We start from the raw sequence: 22,592 nt of genomic DNA on the forward strand, positions 1-22,592 counted from the left end.
CAGGACGTCTTTGACCTGATTTCAAGTATTCACCGTATTTCTAACATCTTCTCTTCACTTTTAGACGCAAGAATCTTTAAACCCAAACAATTTAGAGTACTGGATGGAAGACATTTATACTCCAGGATACGATTCATTACTAAAACGTAAAGAAGCCGAATTCAGACGAGCCAAGGTCTGCAAGATAGCTGCTCTGATCGCTGCTGCGGCATGCACCGTCATCCTCGTTATTGTTGTGCCCATCTGCACAATGAAATCATGAGCTAAGAATGCAACCTTACGTAGAACTTATGACTACCGATGTCATCGTCTGTATTTTAGAATCTTGCAGCAGTGAGGCAACAATTTGTTGAAATAGAGATGAAATCATGGAGGCATTTCTACAAATGCTGAATGAAGGTGGTTTTCAGAAGGTATACATTCTAGTGAGAAATCTACCTACCTATTAGCTTTGACTCAATTACACTCTGATGCATTTTTAGAAGTGCAATATCTTTTCCTACCAAAAGAACATCATGGACTATCAATAAATACAAATTGAATATTCCAAGCCAAAAAAGGAAGATTAATTGGGTTCTTTCCATTTTGATGATGTTTCATGGTGGGGAATAAGTTATACAGAAGATGTTTAATACACCCCTCTTTAGAAGAAACTAAGGGAAATAGCAACATAAGAAGAAAAGAGGTGGGTTCTCTTTTCCATAATGTTCTTAGACCATTGCTGGTGAAGTAACAGGGTGTGTGTCCCTAAAGGGTATTACTTCTCTGTCGACTTTTATCAAGGGCTACTGACGTTTCATTCTTGCCCTTTTGTCATCAACATGACAGAGAGTATCTGCATCACTGCAGATCTTCATGGAAACATTCTGGACCTTCTTCCTTGCACTTGGAGTAAGAAGGAGCTGGACTACCAAGTCAGGCGCGGAATGAAGTATGCTCAGACTGCATGATGGGCCAAGGTATTCAGGCCAGGAGACCTTCCCGTCCTCAATCCAAAGTGTAGGGGAGCTGCTTGCTAACGATGTAAGGTCAGTATTTGAAAATCATGGCCACTCCAAAGGATCTCCTGTTCTTGCTTTGGTGTGTGGGTCTATTCCTTGATTTTCTATCTCCTGGTGGTACCAGATGCTCTGCCTCTCATACATGAGTTGAAGAGTTTGGAACTTGTCCTTGTGCCTTGAAGAGTAGAGACAATGGCTAAACGTTGACATTCTATCTGTAAACCATGGTTTTCATGCACCACTAATATCTGCCATTTTCAATGACTTTAAAAAGATTTTGAAAGCTTGTTCAATAATATAATAATAATAAAGGCACTGAGGTCTTCTCAGTTACCCCAACACCTACTCCAGAGTTTTGAATACTTGTCAGCAGTGCAAAAAATATTATCTATTTAACCACTTATCTATATGTCTATCTAAATACTTGATTTTCATTTATTGTCTTCTCTGTTAAATAACTTGAGAGCAAGGTTTCTTTAGTGTAAAAGAAGCTGTTGTAATTTCATCCAAATTTGATCTGTTTCCACCTGCCGAATGGTGCTCTGACAATAATGGAACAGAAAGAATCCTTATCAGCATCTGATTCCAATGTCTTGTTACAGGTTAAAGAAAAAAGGATTGACAGAAACTAACTACCTTATATATATTTTTTGATAATAAGGTGGGATATAAATAGATTTTGGTAGCAAGTGTAATCACTCTGTATGATATAATAAATTTCTAAAAGAGAGATTTGAGAGCATCTCAATTTTTAAAGCAATAGGAGTCTAGCATCCATTCTGAAAAATCCCAAATAATGCTTAGCTTGCTGTGTCTAATTCTGTTGTTCACCATTAAGGGGTAGACAGTTAATTTTATTATGTTAACAAGTGAGGGATGAATGTTTTCATCTGTGGTGAACCTTTATTTTTAGAAGTCTTCATGTTATCTATTTGTATTATCATGTTTATGTATGGATTTTCAATTTCAGTAACCGAAAAATTAAGCCTTAGTATGAAAAACTGAGGATTTATAATTGAAAATGAAAAAAATATATATGTTACTCTCTGTCATCAGAATTATAGTCTTTGGTGCTCTGTTTTCAATGGGGCATATTACATAAGGTTGTTTCTTTCACCCCAAAGAGACTACTAGGTTACCACTCTGGGCATTGCCTTTCCACCTAACCACTCAACCAGCAGACACTACACCACATTCTAGCCCCACTATTCTCCTCTTTATCACAGATGAAGTGCCAGAGCATCAGAGATAGGTAGCTCCCAACCTCTTGCTCTGGATTTGCAGAAGAGTGGAGATGTACTTACCCAGGATAAGAAAAATCTAGTCAAATCCACCCCAAATCTTCCATTTAAAAGGTAGGACCATCGAGGCTGGACCAAACCACTTTTTTCACTGCCCTTGGTGAATCTATTCCTAGTAGACCCCATTTGGGCATGTGCCTAGCTACCTTGGGAGGGCATGACTATAAGTAAGTCACACCTCAGGCTTGGAAATGAAAGGATTCTATAGAATATTCTTCTATACTTTCCATAGCTGGAGAGGTAGTCAGAGAAATTCAGTCTTGCTCTGAGTCCAGAGTAGCTTTAAGTAGCTTTAAAATTCAACGCAACATTGTTGTCACGTGACGGAAACATCTAGACCTAGTAATAATCCAGGAAATTGCAAAATGGAGGCCAAAAGTAAGGTGGGTTTCTCTGGAAAGGGGTCATCCTCAGCCTGATAATACCAAGTCTGATGTTGAGGTTATGAATCATTACCATGGCTTGGAGCTATTGGATGCTTGGGGTCTTGGGATAGATAGAAGGTGAAGTTCACAGTTGGAGCCTTTCTTGCCATTGACCCCAAGCTCACCCCAGCCTTCCTTCCCTGACCCTGAGACTCACCCTATCTCCTCTATTCCCTCAGTTTGCAGAATGAGCAAGACAGACAGAGTCTGGCTAGGAGGGAAACATCTATCCATCTCTCTAATCTTTGCCCATCACCTCCTGTTGCAATGAGTTCCCACAGGTAACATATGGACTGGCCTCTCTACTGTACTGGGTGCCATCTCCCACCATACTCTGGCATTTTTATATAAAGGATAATTTCTTGTACCTGAGTCTAAAATTACAACATTATCAGAATTCACTTCGTTTTTCCTGCATTTTAAAAGTAATGTTATTATTTAAGAGATTATTTTGAAAGTAAATATCCTTAGCCAATTATTAAATTCATAATCATTTCATCTTCTAATCTGAATTTGTTTTGAACACAGCCTTGCAGAAAAGCAAAAAATATTTCCCCGCTCATATTTTTCAGACATTTTATATCAGTATCCCCTTCATTAAACTGCAAATACAGTAAAGTAAATCATACTTACATCATCCATTACTAGCTGATCATAAATTGTTAGTATTTTAAGGCATGCAACTATGTGATTGATATCTGCAAGGCTAGTTTAATAGATGTGCTAAATATCACTGTTCTGAATATCTGTGCCATAGTTCTGATACCCTTATTGGAATCAAGGCAGTACTGTTTTTGTTTACAAGTTATCAAGATAAGAGCAGTGGCATCACATTTGTTGTTGTTTTCTTTTTTTTGGAAATAGAAAAAACAGAAGAAGCTCTGCCAACAGTAAAAGATTTTGTTAAGAGGTATAAAAATTTGTGAATGTTGAAATTCAACATGCTTCATATTATAACCAACCTGCAAGAATATTGTGGTCAATTGTGTGAATACCACATCAGTATATACTGTATATTGTACTATGAAAATTTGTATTTAAAGGCAAAGATACGAGTAATTGTTGGTATAATTGGGGAAAAGGGTATTCAATATTTATTAAGTAACAATGAGAAATGCAACAAACTTCCTTATTTATGCCTTATGAATAAAAGAGTGTGGAATGTAAGGTGAAAGTTTATGTGCAAGATCCTGAAGGAATGGGTATTCTTGAAGGCAGGGACTGTGTCTTTTCTATGTTTGTTCTGTACAGCTCTCAGCACACTCTTGGTGCTTGATAAATGTTATATAATACCAACAACTGAGCACATTTTTAGATCTTTTTTCAAATGGCTTGTGTAAAATTTGGTTAATGTACAATGGTTGGTTTGAAGCTATCATGTAAAATTGGCCTCTCCAAATATAATCAAAAATAAACCGAAAAATATAAAACGTCTTGCAGTGAGATTTTATTTTATGCATAAATTATAAGTGTTCAGTTTTATGCAAGGATCATGTGTCCAGCTTGATGACTTCTCACAAATTGAACAATTTCACAAATTGAACATGTAATCAGCAGTTAGAGCAAAAATGTCTCAGAACTTTAAACATCCCAGAAGCCTCCCTCATGCCCCTTCCAGTTAAAATGCTGAAATGACAAACCACCATCATGACTTCTGAGGCCCCAGATTAGTTGTGCCTGTTTTTGAGCTTTATGTAAGAGTAATTGTGCAGTATCTACTCTTTCGTGTCTGTCTGCACTCTTTCAGCGGGATGTTTGTGAGAGATGTTCATGTTGTTATGTGTGGTTGCAGTTTTCTCATTCTTATTTCACTAACTCATTGTGAACGTACCACAGTTTATTTTTCCATTCTACCATTGAATGGACAGGTAGCTTCCACTTTGGGCTATGAATATTCTTGTATATATCTTTTTCTTTGAGACAGAGGAGTCTCGCTCTGTCCCCCGGCTGGAGTGCAGTGGCGTGATCTTGGCTCACTGCAACCTCCACCTCCTGGGTTCAAGTGATTCTCCTGCCTCAGCCTCCTGAGCAGCTGGGACTACAGGTGCATGCCACTACGCCCAGGTAATTTTTGTATTTTTGGTAGAGACAGGGTTTCACCATGTTAGCCAAGATGGTCTCGATCTCTTGACCTCGTGATCGGCCTGCCTCCGCCTCCCAAAGTGCTGGGATTACAGGCAGGAGCCACCACACCCGGCCTCTTGTATATATCTTTTAGTGAACATATGCATGCATTTCTGTAATGCATATCCCTAGGAGTAAAACTGCCAGGTCATGAGATATGCCTACACACTGCTTTAGTAGATACTGCCAGCAACTTTTTAAATATGGTGCTATCAATATACATGCTCAACAGCAGCATTTATGGGGGTTCCAGCTTCTTTACATCCTACTCAACAATTGGCATCATCTGTCTTTCATTATAGCCATTCCACTCACTCTGTATGGTATTATCTCATTGTGTTTTTGATTTGTATTTCCCGGATGACTAATGAGATTTGCTATCTTTTAGTATGTTTATTGGCCATTTGGATATTCTATTTTGTGAAGTACTTGTTTATGTTTTTTTCCCAGTTTCCTATTGGATTTGTGTCTTTTTCTTACTGATTTGTGGACATTCTTTATTTATTTATTATGGAAATATGTTCTCTGTTAGATAAACATTGGAAATATTACTTTCCATTCTGTGAACTGTAGTTTTTGCTTTCTTGATGTTGGTGTCTTTTTGATAAATGAAAGTTAGTTAGTTAGTTAGTTTGTTTTTTTGAGACAGGGTCTCACTTTGTCACTCAGGCTGGAGTGCAGTGGTGTGATCTTGGCCCACTGCAACTTCTGCCTCCCAGGCTCAAGCCATACTCCCACCTCAGCCTCCTAAGTAGCTGGGACTACAGGTGTGTGCTACCTTGTGCAGCTAATTTGTTTGTTTGTTTGTTTGTTTTGTATTTTTTGTAGAGACAAGGTCTCACTATGTTGCCCAGGCTGGTCTTGAATTCCTGAGCTCAAGGGATCCACCCACCTTGGCCTCTCAACGTGCTGGGATTACAGCACGTTGGGAGGCTACTGTGAGCCACTGCATCTGGCTAATAAATAGAAGTTCTTAATTTAATATAGAAATTTATTATTATTTTTCCCAATATGATTGGGAGTTTGGGATCTATTTAAGAAATCTTTACTACAAGGTCATGAAGATGCTCTGTGTTTCTTCTAGAAACTTTATTATTTTTCATAGTTAAACCTGTACTTCTAGAATTGATAGTTGTAGCTTGTGTGAAGTAAGGGGTGAAGGTATGTTTATTTGCCTGTTTGGATATCCACTGATCAGCACCATTCATTACAAAGATCATTTTTTTCCCCTTTGGCATAAAGCTGCTTGAAAGTCTTTGTGGTTTCCTGGGCTTTTTATTCTTCTCCTTTGGTCTGTTCTTTTTTTTTCTTGTATAAGCATATCAACATAATTTTTCTATCCTAGTCATATTAAGGCATTCCTCAACAATGAAATCAATGAATAATAGCTTACTTGGGCAGAAGCCTTGGCACATTTCTTGCTTGTGAAATCATATCATGGCAGATGTTGAAGAAAGAGTGTGTCCAGCTCCTTTTATCCCATCTACTATTCACAGATGTCACTGGTTTCCCTGCTTGAGTCATTAAAGAAAAGTGATTGATTACTTTAAGCATGAGTCACAGCACATTGTAAAAAGCAATTAATATCTTGACACCTAAAAACAGCAAGAAGTCTCTGATAACATTTTGAAGAATGTTAGAGTAACTCTACAATGGGGGATATAAGAATGCTTTTAAGTTTTACAATAAAAAAATTTAGACCCAGATATCCAAAGTTTGCATTTAGCTGGACTAGGCCTAGATTGCATTTTGCCTGAAATTCAATTGAAAGTGCTCTGAAAAAGTGAATTAAGAAAATAATGTATAAGTAATCTTATAGAAAAAATGTTTATCTTCCTTATGAGGACAAATCAATATGCAATATGTGATTATAAGGCATTTTAATATATCATTAATTTAGCTTCTTCCCCACCAACTACTAGCAAGAGTCAATACTTGGCTGACTTACTTTATATTATTGAATGTACTTTTTTAAAAAAACACATACACCATACCCTAGTGCTCTAGAATTCAGGCCTTGCAATGGCTCCCACTGGCTTTCTCCATAGCCTGAATTATTGAGATTTTTCTGTACCTGGATTTGGTTTATATCTTCAGTAGTTCTCGTGATGGAAAGGAGCGGGACAAGTTACACGTGACTTCACACGGAAGTGATACTGCATTACATGAAGAATATTCCAATATCTGAAAAGAAGAAGAGAACTTCAGAGTTTCTGGCCAGAACCAGGTATAGCATTTAAACCTTTGAAACACTGCTTCTTGCAAACACTGTCTCTTGACTTTGACTTGTAGCAGTTTATAAAAATTCCTGAAAGATTCAGTAAATCCTGGACACAAAATTATTGATAGAAATTGGCAGTACAAGTTTGCAAATACGGTTTCCTTTCATTTGTCAAGGAAAGCCCTCAATAAATTATACCTAATAAGTTACTGGGTAGTCATTCTGTGAATAGAAGAAATGCACTTGGTATTTTCATGCTGGTTACTCATAGTCATGTTCTACATTTTAATGATTCTTGCATAATTTCAGAAATCCTAATGAGGCAGCCTTTCCTAGCTAATTTTCTCTGGACCAATGTTGTTTGATCTGGATGTCCCAGCCAGTCTAATTTAGCAATTTTGTTGCTTTGTTATTAAAGTTGAGTTTTACTGTTAGCAATGTATATGTGATCAATATCCTTTCTGATTCAACCTTTTTCCTACCTTTTGGTTTACTCATTTATTTATTTAGTCAACTAATATTTATTGAGCAACTGTAATGTGTGAGGCAGTGGTTTATTGCTGAAATAGCATTGCCTGCTATGTCCCCAGAACTGACAATGTCTTGTACATACTAGATGCTTAATAAATATTTGTTGAATGAAGGAGTGAATGCATGAATGAATGAAAATCTTTGATCTTCTATCTTGGAACTTCCATTCTAATGAGTGTGCAGATAACAATCAAATAGGCTAATAAATAACTGTAATCAGCAATGAGGGCAATGAAGGAAAGGAAAGGAAACATTGGGAGAGATCAACTTGGAGAGCAACAGAGGAACTTCTTGAGTTAGGGTAGCCAAGGCAGGCTTTCAGGAGGAGGTGGCATGTGAGCAACTGAGGAAGAGGCAACTTGCAGTGCAAAGGTCCTGAGGTGGGAATGAAGATTGGGAAGAAGCCCAATGTGTCTTGAACTTACTGAACTGGACTAGAGAACATGGTGTGAGGAGAGATTAGTGAAGTAGACAGGGACTAGATTATGTAGGGCTTTGCAGGCCACAATAAGGAGGTGAGGTTTTATTTTAAATATAATTGGAAGCCTTTGGAGAGTGCAAGCAGTGAAATTACCTAATCCATAATCTGATTTATATGTTATTCAGATTGCTCTGGCTGCAGTGTGGAGAATGGAGTAAAGAAGCAAGGGTTGAAACAGGGAGACCAGTAAGCGGGTAGTTGCAAATAACACAGGGGAGAGATGGTGGCGGCTTAAACTAGGATGAGACCCTGGAGTTGCCCTTGTATTTGTAGGTGCAGCCAGCTGGACTTGCTGATGAGGGCAGTGGGGGAATTAGACAAGTTGATTAAGGAGGGCTTCCTGATTTTTTGCCTTTAGAAACAGGGTAGGTGATGGCGCTATTTAATGTCTTGGAGAAGACTTTGGAAGGAACAATTTGGGGATGCGAAATGGCATCTAAGGCTTTGTTTTAGACATGTCACATTTGAGGTTTCTTTTATCAGGTCCCTACAGGATGAAGTTTGACATAGCCTTGCCTCTTCTCTGTCTAGATAATTCACCTTTAAGACTCTGTTTGGCATCATTTTCTCTAGGAAGTCTTCTATATCAGTCACTTTAAGCCATGGTATGCTTCCCTAACAAGCAGTTCCCCAAATCTCAGTTACTTATGACAAATGGTTTATTTCCCATGTCACATGTTCATCATGGGTCAGGTGCAGCTGGATTTCATGTCTTCTTCATTACAAGACCCAGGCTGAATGAGCAGCCCTACATCTGGGACATGCGGGTATCCTGACAGAGCTGAAAAGAGACATGGCAGAAGTCCACAATAGTTCTTGGCACACAATCCCTATGTTCGCATTTCATTGCCAAGCCATGTCATAAAACCAAGCCTGATGTCTTCAGATACGGAAATAGACTCCTTGCTCAAGGAAGGTCCTAAGAACGTGGTGCCTGGTATGGAAGGGAAGCAGTTATTTTTGAAAAATATTAACTAGCATAGTGCTGGCTAGTGTAGGAGCATGTTAGGCATGCAAATTCTCAGGCCCTACCCTAGACCTGAATCAGAAACTTGCAGGAGATTGGGGCTGGAGGCCCAGTAATTTGTGATTTATACAGCCCTGTAGGTGATTCTAAGGCATGCTCAAATTTGAGAATCACTGATCTCACATACCGGCTGTGACCCTCTTCCTCCACCAACTAGGTCAACAGCATTTCCCTAACACATTCACATCCTATCACTGTTGTTACCACATTATGCTATAGTTTGACGCACAGGAACAATTATGTAGAGCCTTGCAGGTTACATTTGCCAACCTAGCTCAGCTCTAGGGGTGCAGTCCATATGTGCTTGGGACCTCTCTTTTGGGGAGGATCAAGTGGTATCTGGGTTCCTAGAAGTCACCATTCTGTCTATATATCCTCGCCCCAGCCATTGCTCCACCTGCTAGACTGGTCCAGTTGCTGCAGCACACCCAGGTAAAGAATGGTCTTGTGAAACCCCATCTCTACTAAAAATACAGAAACAAACAAAAAAATTTAGCCAGGCTTGGTGGCGGGCGCCTGTAGTCCCAGCTACTCGGGAGGCTGAGGCGGGAGAATGGCATGAACCTGGGAGGCAGAGCTTGCAGTGAGCTGAGATCATGCCACTGCACTCCAGCCTGGGCAAGAGAGCGAGACTCCATCTCAAAAAAAATAAAAAAATAAAAAAAAGAATGGTCCTGGTAACATGGTCTCTGCATACAGGTTGATGCTCCTATAATTTAGCTTTGACCAATCACCTTCTCCTGACTCCTAGCCATCAACCTGGCTCACCGTGTTCTCACTTGACCTCTGCTCTGACACCAAGTTAGCAGTGCCATCTGCTTGTCCATCCAGCCTCCTGCCATCCACATGGCAAGCAACAGTCTGTGGCCAATGCAGGTCTGCTGCTCACCAGTCAGAATAACTGTTCCTTCAGGTCCTAAGACTGGCCAGGTCCCACTCCCAGCCTCTCCTGAACAGATGTATAATTCTTCAGAATACTAGGGGCCCCAATCTGTATTTGGATGGTCAGGAAATACACAGAGAAGGGGTCTTAACTGCTTGTCCTCATCCAAATCAGGGCTGCACTGTGTCCACCCCAGACTGTGCATTGCACCATGGTGGGTGCTTGGTGAGTACAGAATGCACAACAGTGATCATCACACTAATGTCATTAACCCTGGTTGAGCACTTAGCGTGTGTCAGGTGATCCATTAGTTAATCCTCACAACCATCTTAAGAAATAGAAATGGTGGGCCAGGTGCGGTGCCTCACTCCTGTAATCCCAGCACTTTGGAAGGCCAAGGTGGGCAGGTCACCTGAGGTCAGGAGTTTGAGACCAGCTTGGCCAACATGGTGAAACCCTATCTCTACTGAAAAAAAAATTACCAAAATTGGCCGGGCCTGGTGGTGCATGCCTGTATCCCAGCTACTTGGGAGGCTGAGGCAGGAGAATCACTTGAACCCGGGAGGCGGAGGCTGCAGTGAGCTGAGATCGTGCCACTGCACTCCAGCATGGGCGATGGAGTGAGACTCTGTCTCAAAAAAAAAAAAAAAAAAAAGAAAAAAAAAAAAAAGGAGGAGGAGGAGAAACAGTGACTGTCCCTATTTTAGAGTTGAGAAAATGGAGGCTCAGAGAGGTATGCCTGAGATTACACAGCTGGTGTCTTGAATCTTGGATTCAAAGCCTGTTTTAAAGTATAGTATATTAATAGAAAATGTAAGATATAAGGCCAATAGCTAGGAAGGTGATTGCCATTAAAAATACAGTTTCCAAGAGAAGGGGGCAGACCATGCCACGGGGGCCACATAGGAAGTACTGGAGTGGATCAGGAGGCAGAGAGAGACAGGGAGTTGTGGCAGGAGCCGTTGTTGTGGTTTTTGAGGGTGAAAGGGGCAAGGTAGGGTAAGCAGACTTAAGACTGACCAGTTCAAACAATTTCATATGGGCTGTCACTAGTTGTGGCCAGGCCAACAGTGGCCTAGAGTGTAAGAGCCTGATACAAAGGGTGATTGGAGTGTGGCCTCTGGATTGGTTGGTTTGCATTTAAAAAGTGCACTCACAGGTGAGTTGTTCACTATCACTAGGAACTAGCTAACTCTGGAAGAGGCAGTCCATCCAGGGTCAGAAGGCCCCAGATATCAAAGCATCAGAATACAGAAAATAAAAGACATGGTTAATACAAAGCCAGGCAATCGATTCCAGAGTTGATCTGCCCTTTGCAACCATTTTTGCCCTGGGGGTGGGTATGCGGGTGTCTGGGAGGGGGTGCGATGCGTGGACCACATTCATCTGTGCTTGTTTCTGTTAGACATTTCCCTGTGGGTTATTCATTAGCTCCCCACTTTAGCCTAGTAAGTGGGGATTATTATTTCAGGCCAAAGAAACCAAAGACATGAGTCTTGCACCAGATCTTCTAACCTGTAAGCAACACAGCTGGGACTTGGACTCAGATTTGAGTGAGGCCAGGTGCTATACCTCAAAATCCCAAGTGGTGTTTGGCTTGGAGTTTGCACTGGAGGAGGACCTACTGCACCATGAGCCTAGACAGAACCACTCCCATGGGTTTACACCAGAAGTCTAAATAAATTGGCCCAATCCAGCACATCCCAGCTCAGAGATGGCCATGTGACAACGAATACCCAGGAAACTGAAATCAGACAGTTCACAGGAAGATGTGGAAGGGACGCTTTCTTTAGAATCAGACAGACACGGGCTTCATTACTGAATCAGCCACTTTCTAAGCTTGAGCAAGCTTCAGCCTCTCTGGGTTTCTGTAAATGGAAACAATAACCTTAAACTCACACGTTTTTGAGAGGATTAAATGTAAATCCATATACAAAGCACCCAGCTCTTAATAATCACTCAGCAAATGTTAGTTGCCTTCCTCTAATTCAAGGGGCTGTGACAGGCAGTTGGTCAGCCCAGGAGGACAGAGAGGAAGTAAGGGCCAGGTTGGAAGCCAGTGGTCAGAACCACCAGGTAGCCGCAGTTCCAAAGGCTGGCAGGCCAGTTGGGACTGCTCAGTGGCTCACCTGAGGGTTTAATGTGAATGTCCTGAGGTTACAAAAACCCTGAATTAGGAGCCCAGAGCCCCCAGAGAAAGCAGGGAGCAAAGGGACTGCTGGGAAAGAGGTGAACATTGGCTGGAGGAACTCTAAACAGGCTTCCAGGGATTTGGCACAAGGGTTCAGGAGTCCCACAAGAGGGAGAAGGGCTCTGACATCAGGTTCTGTCATCTGGAAGCAGAAAAGACTGTAGAGAACTGAGCCACAAAGGCAAACACTTTGTCCGGAGTGTGCTTACCAAGGGCAGAATGGAACAGCCAATCTGCTGAACCACTCACTCGGCCCTGCAGCTGTGTATCCATTCATTCACCAGTTCATTCAACCATTGCCCACTGAGCACCTCTTGTTAATTCTGATGATCAGAGAATGTTAAGAAAAACACAGCTTCTATTGCCAGGGAGTTTGAAGTCAGCCACAAGAGACAGATGTGTAAATAAATAATTATAGCACAATGAGATGTGGGTGCAGGCTGTTGGGAGTAAGAGGGTTAAGTAGCTGGAGAATCTAGCACCAGAGAAGAGATGGCATATCTATTTATTGCAAGGTGAATAAGAGTTCACCACCAAGAAAAGAAAATAAGAAAGCTATTTCAAATAGAGATAACAATATGGGCCAGGACATGGAGACGTATAAAAGGAAGGTATCTTAGGAATACAGAGAAGTTCTGTCCTGCTGGAATACAGAGCTTTGAAAGTGAAGTGGAAATAATGGAATGTCATTGTTCCCATCTTACTACTGAAGAAACTGATGCTCATGGGTTGAGTGACTTGACCAACGTTACACAGAGACTATGTAGTAGAACAGAGAGTTGAGTCAATATTCTTTGCCTCTACATCCCATATTATTTCCATTTCAGCACATTTTCTTTCTGTGGAGTGTGCTTTAACAATTAGTCTGTAAGTCAGTATTTCGGAACTCAGAGTAATTTTCCTATACTGCTTCAGCAATGGAAAATTTATCTGAAAAAAAAATAAAGAGTCAAGCTATAGATGCAATTACAGGTAAATTTAGTATATAAAGGAGGCATTTTATACCTCTAAGGAAAGGATAGATTATTTAGAAAATTGGGTTAACACAATTGGCTAACCATATGTGAAAAGCTAGACTAATGCCTTACATCTCTTACCAAAATAAATTCTACATGGCCTAAAGAATTTAATATTAATAAATATAAAGCCATTAAGGTACTGGCAGAAAATATAAGTGAATATAAAGGCTTTTTCTATGCATGACACCAAGGAAATTGTACAGAAAGCTTTGACAAATACACCTGCATACATAAATGAGTCAACTTCTGCTTCTGGCCATGACTGGACTTGTTCTCCCACAGTAAAAATTTAGAAAACTGAACAAAATATATAAAATAAATGAAATAATTGTTTTCAGGCATTATACAATAGGCAGCACAGGACTGTGATATCTGAATAACAAACGAGGCCATCACTCAGGTCCCCTGGCTATCTGTTTAGGGCACTTTCTGGACCATGATGCAGGGAGGGGACCAGCAGAGCACAGTGATCTTGCCGAGTTGAGAAACAGAGATCGTAGTTTGTGGAGACCTATACAGCTGGACATCAGACCCAGGTACTGGAGGGGAGGGAGCTATTCAATAAAAGAAGCTCCATAAATCTACATATGCACCCTCTTGAGTCTTCAGTCGAATACTAAATAGCTCATGCTTCAGTGATACTCTACGAGGCTGGACAGAGAACTACTACTGGGTAACTGTAAACTGAACAATTCTCAGAGCTCACAGTGACATGGGAGACATTTGAATTCTGAGCAGCCATAACTGGATGAAATAACTGAACTCCCAGTACATTCAGAAGATACAACGTAAAGGTCATGCTTTAGCAACAGGGCTAAGGTAAACCTAGAGAGAAACTGCTCTAGAATTGTCCTAAACAAGTCTCCAGAAAGCCAAGCTGCTCCACAGTACCTTAGCTACCCTGACAAGGCAGACTTCAGCACATTTTTTTTTTTTTTTTTTGAGATGGAGTCTTGCTCTGTTGCCCAGGCTGGAGTGCAGTGGCATAATCTCAGCTCACTGCAACCTCCAACCGGGTTCAAGTGATTCTTCTCTCTCAGCCTCCCGAGTACCTGGGATTACAGGTGCCTGCCATCATGCCCAGCTAATTTTCTGTAGTATTAGTAAAGATGAGGTTTCACCACTTTGGCCAGGTTGACCTCAAACTCCTGACCTCAGGTGACTCACCTGCCTCAGCCTCCCAACATGCTGGGATTACAGTCATGAGCCACCAGGACGCCCAGCCAGCACTCTTTAAAGTACATCAACACAGTCTAGATACTGAATAATATAACATTTACAATGTCAAACATATATAAAAACTTGATAGATGTGTAAAGAAGCAGGAAAATGTGAGCAAGAAAATTGAACCCGTAATTTTAAAAATCCAATATATATAAACCTGAAATGACTGAGATTATGGAAACAGCAGGTGCAAATACTTTTAATCAGGTATTATAAATATGCTCAATGATTTAAAGAGGATTTAAAGTTGTTCATAATATTTTTTCATTATGCTTTTAATATCTGTATTCTGTAGTGACATTGCCACTCTCATTGCTAATATTAGTAATGTGTTCTCTCTTTTTCCTGATCAGTCTGGCTAGAGATTTTCCTATTTTATTTATCTTCTTTAACAAACTGGCTTTTTGTTTTTGTGTTTTTTAAAAAAATTTTCTCTATTGTTTTTCAGCTTTTTATTTTTTTTCCATTCTGATTTTCATTGTTTTCTTTCTTCTACTTACTTTAAGTTTATTTACTCTTCATTTTTCTTGCTTCTTAAGGTGGAAGCTAAGGTCATTTATTTGAGATTTGTCTTCTTTTTTTCTAATATAGGTGTTTAGTGCTATGAATTTCCCTCTAAGTACTGCTTTCGTAGCACCCTGCAAATTTTGATACACTGTTTTCACTTTTGTTCAGTTCCTAGTACTTTTAAATTTACCTTTTGATTTTTTTTTTTTTTTTGACCCACAAGTTATTTAGAAGAGGCTTTTGTTTCCAAATAAATTCCAACATTCTTTTAGGGAACTAGCACTATTCCCGGCCCTGTTGAGAACTGACTACTGCTCCCTCTAATTATTTTGGATGGTTCTTTCCTAGTGTTGCTGCTCAAGGGAGATTCTGAATACATCTGAGTTCTTTCTCTGTGCAACTCTCTTCTCTTCATTACTCCACTGGTGCAATCACATGACTCTCCTTGTTTGTTTCCTGTCTCTCAAGGATTACTGTCCTTTTTTGCCTGATTCCTGTGTGTTGAAAACTACAGTTTTATCTATTCTGTCTGCTTGTTTTTGAGTTGTTTCATGTGGGAGGACAATCTGTTTGTTATTACTCCATTTTGGTCAGAAGCAGGAGTCCTTATACTATTCACTTTTTAAGCAAAAAATTAACAACAATATATTTGGGATTTATAAAATGTACAAGTAAATTGTTTGACAAAAGTAGCACAAAGTTCTGGTGGAGAGAAATATAAGTATATATCTGCAAAGTTTTTACATTATATATGAAGTGGGATTAGACTATTGGAATATGTATGATAATGTGTTTACTGTAATAGAAAAATCAATATAAAGTAAAACAAAGAAGTATAGCTAATAATCTAGTAAAGGAGATAATATGGAATATGAAAATGCTCAATTAATCCAAAGAAGGTAAGAAAAGTGGGGAAAAAACACAAAAAAGATGGAACAAAGAAAAAATAACAAAAAGGATAGACTTAAGCCCAACATATTAATAATGACATAGTAAATAGTGTAAACACTCCAATTAAAAGATAGAGATGGCAGGGCGCAGTGGCTGATGCCTGTAATCCCAGCACTTTGGGAGGTCGAGGCAGGTGGATCACCTGAGGTCGGGAGTTCAAGACCAGCCTGACCAATACCGAGAAACCCCGTCTCTACTAAAAATACAAAATTAGCCGGGCATGGTGGCGCATGCCTATAGTCCCAGCTACTCAGGAGGCTGAGGCAGGAGAATCACTTGAACCCGGAAGGCGGAGGTTGCAGTGAGCTGAGATTGCACCATCGCACTCCAGCCTGGGCGACAAGAGTGAAACTCCATTTCAGAAAAAAAGAGAAAAAAAAAAAGGTAGAGATTGTCTAATGAATGAAAAAGTAAGACTAAGAGTAAGACTCATCTCTGTCATGTCTACAAGAAACACATTTTAAATCTAAAGATACAGGTTAATAACAAGCAAAAAGATGAAAAAGATATCCCTGTAAATGCTAGTCATAAGGGAGCTGAAATGTCTATGTTAATATCAAAGACTTCTGAGCAAAGAATATTACTAGAAATACAAAGGGTAGTTCATAATAATAAAAGAGTAAATGCTTCAAAAATTCATAGGAATCCTAAATGTGTGTCCATCTAACTATAGATCTTGAAAACTCTTGGAGCAAAAACTGACAGAACTAAAACAATTAGGCTATTCAAATCTTTTGCTTCCTTACTGAATTTTGTCCTTGTATGTTTATTTTAATAATTAATAAAAAAAGATATGCTAAAATCTACTATGATTATGTGTTTGTGTTTTTTCATTTCTTTTCTAAAATTTTATTTCTGTCCATTTTTTTAATATTCTCTGCACCTATGTCATTAAGTGCATAAACATTTATATTTGTTATAACTTTTTGGTGGTTTGACCCTTTTTCATTAAGAAATATTTGCCTTAATTTCTACTCATTCTTCTTTCCTTAAAATCCACTTGATCTAATTTTGGTCTACTTACATCCGTTTTCTTTTATTTAATGTTTGCATAATATATATTTTTTCCCACCCTTTTCACCTTTTCTTTTTTTTTTCTTTTGTTTTGAGATGGAATCTCGTTCTGTCGCCCAGGGAGCAGTGGCACCATCTCGGCTCACTGCAACCTCCGCCTCCTGGGTTCAAGGGTTTCTCCTGCCTCAGCCTCCCGAGTAGCTAGGATTACAGGAGCACACCACCATGCCCGGCTAATTTTTGTATTTTTAGTAGAGATGGGGTTTCACTATGTTGGCCAGGCTGGTCTCTAACTCCTGACCTCAAGTGATCCGCCCACCTTGGCCTCCCAAAGGACTATTTTTAATCCAGTATGAAATTCTATTTTATTTGGTATATTCTATTTACTTTTAATATGATTACTTATAGATTTTGGTTTATATCTATCATTGCTATCTATTTTTTTCTACTTAAATGCTATCCTTTTTCTATTCTTTTCTTTTTTTGGAATAAGTTTTTTTTTTTATTGTGCTATGTGAACATCCCAGTTAGGTTGATAGTTATCTCTTTAAAAAAAAAATTATTTTAGTGATAACATTTATGTGTAATTGGCCTGAAACATGCACTATTTTCTTACTGTCTAACATAGATTATCACATTTACCACTTCTCTGACAATGCAAAGATCTTAAAACGCTTGAACTCCATTAATCTACCTTTTTACACTATTGTTGTTTTATATTTTTAACTGAAAAATATTATATTATTGTTTTATAGAGTAAGTAATTTAGTTTGCCTACAGATTTATCATTCTCATAGCTCTTCATTCTTTCTTGTACCTCCAGACTTCCATTTGGGATTAATTTCCTTCTGCCTCAAGAATGCCTTTTAGTATTTATTTTAAGATAAATCTGTTGCTAATGAATTCTCTTAAATTTTGCCTGTCTAAAATTTCTTTGTTTCAATTTCATTATGAAAGACATTTTTATCAGGTTAAGAATTCTAGGTTGTCATCATTTTAATTTAATCATTTTTAATTTGTAAGCATTTTGATATCATTCCATTGCCTTCTGGCTTCCATTGATTCTGTCCTATTGTTGCACTTTCAAATGTATTATTCCTTCTTCTCTGGCTGCTTTTGAGATAGTCTATTTGTCTTTGGGTTTCAGCAGTTTTCCTATGATGACCCTTAACAATGTTGTGGTAACGAACACCTAAGATGATCCCCAGTGATCCCCACCTTTTGATGTTCATGCTTTGTGTAGTTCCCTCTACGCTGTACCAGTTTTGGTATGGATGACTACTACAATTTGGCATAAGTCGTGGTATGTCACTTCTATGATTAGGTTATGAAAAACATAGTAGCATCCATCTTGGTTCCTTTCTTTCTCTCTTGGATCCCTTGATCTGGGTAAAGCTGGTTGCCATGTTGTGAGCATTTTCAGAGGAACTGAGGCCTCCTGTCAATAGCCATATGAGAGTTTTGATGCAGATCCTCTAGCATCTATCAGTTCTTCAGATAACTGCAGCCATGGCCAACAAGTTGAATTCAACATCATCACAGACCCTAAGCCAGAATCTTCCAGCAAAGATACTCTTAAGTTTCCTTTCCTCAGAAACAGTGAGAGATAATATCTTTGTGACTTTAAACTATTGTTTTGAAGCAATTAAATAATCAATCCAAAGATTTTGTAAAGCTCCTGGGTCTCTGTGTGTGCCTGAGCAGCTGCTCTGTTGAGACTCCACACAGCTCTGTGTGGAGAGCAATTACTTTTGCACCAGCCTAATTATAACAGTGATTACTTTTGCAGAGGGACAGAAATTGGAGGATGGGAAATAGAGTGGGTAGCAAAGTTCTCAGTATATATCTTTTTACACTTTTTGATGTTTGTGCTATGTGAATATATTAACTATTCAAGAGATGAGACTTTAACCTTGGGCTTCTCAATTCTGGGACAGTGTTTTGTTGTTGTTGTTGTTGTTGTTTAAAAAAAACCCAGACGTTTCCTTCGAATTTACCCAAATCTGAAATTTCTGAGTGTAGCATCATATAGTGAAAGCCACTCACATGTCTCATAACTAAACTTAGGCTCATTCAATCAGCTATTGCATTCTTTATACTTGTTTTTATGGAAGTAAAAGCCTATTTCCCCAGAGAAAGCCAAGTAATATCTGATTCATAAGCAAAGAACAATTTCCTAGAACTTACCTTTTGTTATCTGTGGAAAATTGCACTAAACCTTGAAATCTTACTAGAGTATGAAATACGGAGCTGCCTTTTGGTTTGAAGAGTTCTTGTAACAGGCCTAAAAGTAATGCAGTCAAAAAGTCGACTTTTCGCCTCAAGTTTTGGTGTTAAAAGGCAACTCTACATAGACTTACACTCTGAGATTGGACTCCATCAGCCTTTCTAGCAAGGGCACGCACCTCTGGAAGATTCTCTCTTCAGAACTTAGTTATGTATGTGCATACATATTAAATGTGGCAGGTAGAGAGTCAAGGACAGAGATTAGGTATCAAATAGAGTAAGTTTTATCACTAGTTGAACTAACCTCAAAATTGGCCTCAGCTTGAGAAAGCCACTGAACTTCAGTTTACTCATTTGTAAAATGGGAATAACTCCTTTCTAGGGTCACTGGAAGCATTAAAATGGTATAGTAACTGGCACAGTGTCTAGGGAAGAGTGTGTTTAAAATAGATACTGTTTCAGATATAGTGTGACAGAGTGAGTGGAGCATGGCGTTTGGAATTAGATTCATTTCCATCCCTTCATCTTTGAAATAGGATCATTGATGCTTACCTTGCAGGACTGACATGAGATCTAATGAGACAAGCGCTCAAAGTTAGTGTCCTTTTCCTTTGCCCTGCTGGCAGCTACCTCCTCATCAGGGTTGCTATTTTCAGGCCCTATTTCTTCTGCTGGAGTACTCTCACTAAAGAATAACCTGATCATTCTGCTCCCCTGCTGTGAGACCAAGGATGGCAGTCTAAACCCAGGCAGAGAGAGTCTCTTCCAGAAAGAGATGTGCAAAAGTCCCATGACAGTCCAGATGTGGGACACAGGAGAGACATTGAGACCAGAAGCATGGAGGTAGAGCCATGGAAGAAGACAGGGGCAGTGGTGGAAGAGCATAATATTTTATAGGATAGACCCTGAAGCCTGAAGACAGAGCCCTGTAGAGCTCCCATGTGTGAAGGCTGGGAAGGATGTCAAGAGGATGTTGGAGGCTCAGGTTTCTGAGGAGAAGATTCTAAGGGTCATAATCAGCAATAATGATATTGAGCACTTGTCACATGGGCAACACTCAACAACATGCATTATCTCATGTAGTCCTCACAACAACCAATAAGGCTGGTGCTTCTTGTAGTCCCATTTTATAGGTGATGAAACTGAGGCTTACAGAGAGCATGTGGCTGGCCTGAGCTTGCACAGCTGGGGAGTGGCTGAGCCAGGATTTGAAGTAAGGCTGTGTGCTTCTGGCCAACTCACCCTCCTACCGCTTGCTGAAGGGATTGAGTGATGTCATCTGCACTGTGGAGGTGTTGAGGGGATGTGACTGAATTGGGCGCTGAGGAACACAAGGAAGCAAGGAGGCAAGGAGTATAATTTAAAGGGACCGGGGGTGGGGTGAATAGAAGCCTGATTGCAGTAGGCAGGGGTGGAGGAAGTAGGAGAAGGAAATGAAAATCGATATGGTAAATTCTGCAGTAATTTACTGCGTTGTCAAGCAAGGCTTTCTTTAGGAAGCGAAGATTGTGTCAGGGTGCAGGTCAAGGGGCAAAGCCACATGGAGAGAAGGTCAGTGTTTGAAGGAGAAGTTGACTGATACGGTAAAGGGCGAGGGACTTCAGCCCGGATGAGGGGCTGCCCAGATGGAGGAATTAACCTTGGCAGGAGAAAGAGAGAGAAGTGAACGCATACTGAGTACAGACTGGTGCCCCCAGTACCAGTCTTGGCACTCCTCCATTCCTTATCTCATTTATTTATTTATCTGAAATATGAATGATCTCATTTGACAGATAAGGAAATTTGGAACCAGAAAAGGTGCCTGGCCTCCCAAATCCACACAGCCAGAAAGTGACCAGGCAGGAGGCAGACCCATGCCTGTTGACTCCAAAGCCTGTGTGATTTCTTCCATGACGTGCTGCCATTTACTGCTGGGGAAGTGGGAAGCAGAGGGAGGGGGAATGACCCAAGGATGTGGGAGGTGGAAGGGACAGGGAAGCTAGGAATTTTATCATTTGCTGAGAGAGGCAGGGAAGGTGGGAAGAGAGGGTCCTCAATAGCTGGGGTGGGGAACTCAGCAGGGAGCAGGGTGGGGCAGGCCTGGAGAGGGGCGCCCAAGGCACAGCTGACCAGGGGGCTTGTGGCGCCCAGTTTCTGCCTAACAAAACGGCTCAGAGCCCCAGCCAGGAACTGGGGGACTCAGACTCAGAGGTACAGGGGAGGGGCCGGGACATTGCCTCCATTAGGAATTACAGAGTCTCACTTGTCCCTTCTCCTATTTTGGCCAGGGTGTTTGTGTGTGTGTTTGTGAGTTTAAGTGTGTGACTGTGTGAGTATATGTAAAGTGTGAATATGTGTGAGTGTATATATGAGTGTGCGTTACTTTATATGTGAGAGAGAAAGTATGTATTATGTGTTGTGTGTGAGTATATGTAATTGGTGTGTATGTGTGTGTGATTGGGAGTACATGTAAGTGTGTGTGATTTTGTGTGTATCTGTGTGAGTGTATGTGTGACTTACACTTGCTAGAAGGTGCCCTTGCTAGAAGGGCTGATGGAGTCCAATCTCAGAGTGCAAGTCTATGTAGAGTTGCCTTTTAACACCAAAACTTGAGGCGAAAAGTCGACTTTTTGACTGCATTACTTTTAGGCCTGTTACAAGAACTCTTCAAACCAAAAGGCAGCTCCATATTTCATACTCTAGTAAGATTTCAAGGTTTAGTGCAATTTTCCACAGATAACAAAAGGTAAGTTCTAGGAAATTGTTCTTTGCTTATGAATCAGATATTACTTGGCTTTCTCTGGGGAAATAGGCTTTTACTTCCACAAGTAAGATGTGTGTGAATATGTGTGAGAGTGTACATGTGATGTGTCTGTGAGTGTGCCTGGGTGGTTGTGTGTGTGTGGGTGTGACAGTGTGAGTATATGTAAGGGGGTGTGTGAGTGCATGCACTTGGCAAATGGGAAAAGAGAAGCTTCCCTGGGCCAGCAGATGGAATGCAAATGCATCCCTCTGAAATAAATCAATGGTTTGCACCATGGGCCGCAGTGTCAGGCTGGCCTTGAGCTATTTGACAGGCTTCCAGAGGCTCTCAGGCTCTGCTCCCCATGGCCTGGTGCTCAGGGTCACCCCTTAGCATGGCCCCAGCCTACTGGGTACAAAGACATCCCTGTGCAGGACTGAAGGGGCGCCTTTAGGCGGGAGCTAACTCTCATAGAATACATAGATGCCTGCCAATCACAGTTGGGACTCTTCAGTGGGGTCTCCTGGCCCAAAGTGTGCCTGTTTTCTGCATGTTTGAGTCTGTGTAGGAAATCCTGACGCTCAAAGAGTTATAACCTCATTTTTTTTTTTTTTTTTTGGTTAATGAAGTACAACTGACAGGGGTTGAATTAGAGAGAGAGAGAAGCAGGGGGTGTAAACAAGAGTTTTCTTGTTTACCTATATAATGGATGTACTTTACTCATCCATCTATTCATTCATTCAC

The 22,592-nt window shown here is 40.2% G+C and overlaps 1 protein-coding gene and 1 long non-coding RNA gene across 4 annotated transcripts in view; one reads left to right on the forward strand and one right to left on the reverse strand.

Annotated features, from left to right (window-relative positions):
• MINAR1 (membrane integral NOTCH2 associated receptor 1) overlaps nucleotides 1-4,137 on the forward strand; it is a 61,724-nt gene extending 57,587 nt beyond the window's left edge. The window contains exon 5 of the mRNA XM_054451300.2: nucleotides 65-4,137. Coding sequence (XP_054307275.1) covers nucleotides 65-262 — 198 coding nt within the window. The 3' untranslated portion in view covers nucleotides 263-4,137. The remainder of the gene's footprint in view (nucleotides 1-64) is intronic.
• The window catches only part of LOC129014186 (uncharacterized), a 167,511-nt gene that overhangs the window by 4,338 nt on the left and 140,581 nt on the right, over nucleotides 1-22,592 (reverse strand). For 2 of the 3 annotated variants that reach the window (XR_008494160.1, XR_008494162.1), the window contains exons 2-3: nucleotides 6,926-7,035; nucleotides 6,245-6,365 (exon numbers count right to left, since the gene is read on the reverse strand). This is a non-coding gene — a long non-coding RNA (uncharacterized LOC129014186). The remainder of the gene's footprint in view (nucleotides 1-6,244; nucleotides 6,366-6,925; nucleotides 7,036-22,592) is intronic. The other variant, XR_008494161.1, reaches the window with a different exon arrangement.

The sequence above is a fragment of the Pongo pygmaeus genome, chromosome 16 (assembly GCF_028885625.2).
Source record: "Pongo pygmaeus isolate AG05252 chromosome 16, NHGRI_mPonPyg2-v2.0_pri, whole genome shotgun sequence".
NCBI lineage: Eukaryota > Metazoa > Chordata > Mammalia > Primates > Hominidae > Pongo > Pongo pygmaeus.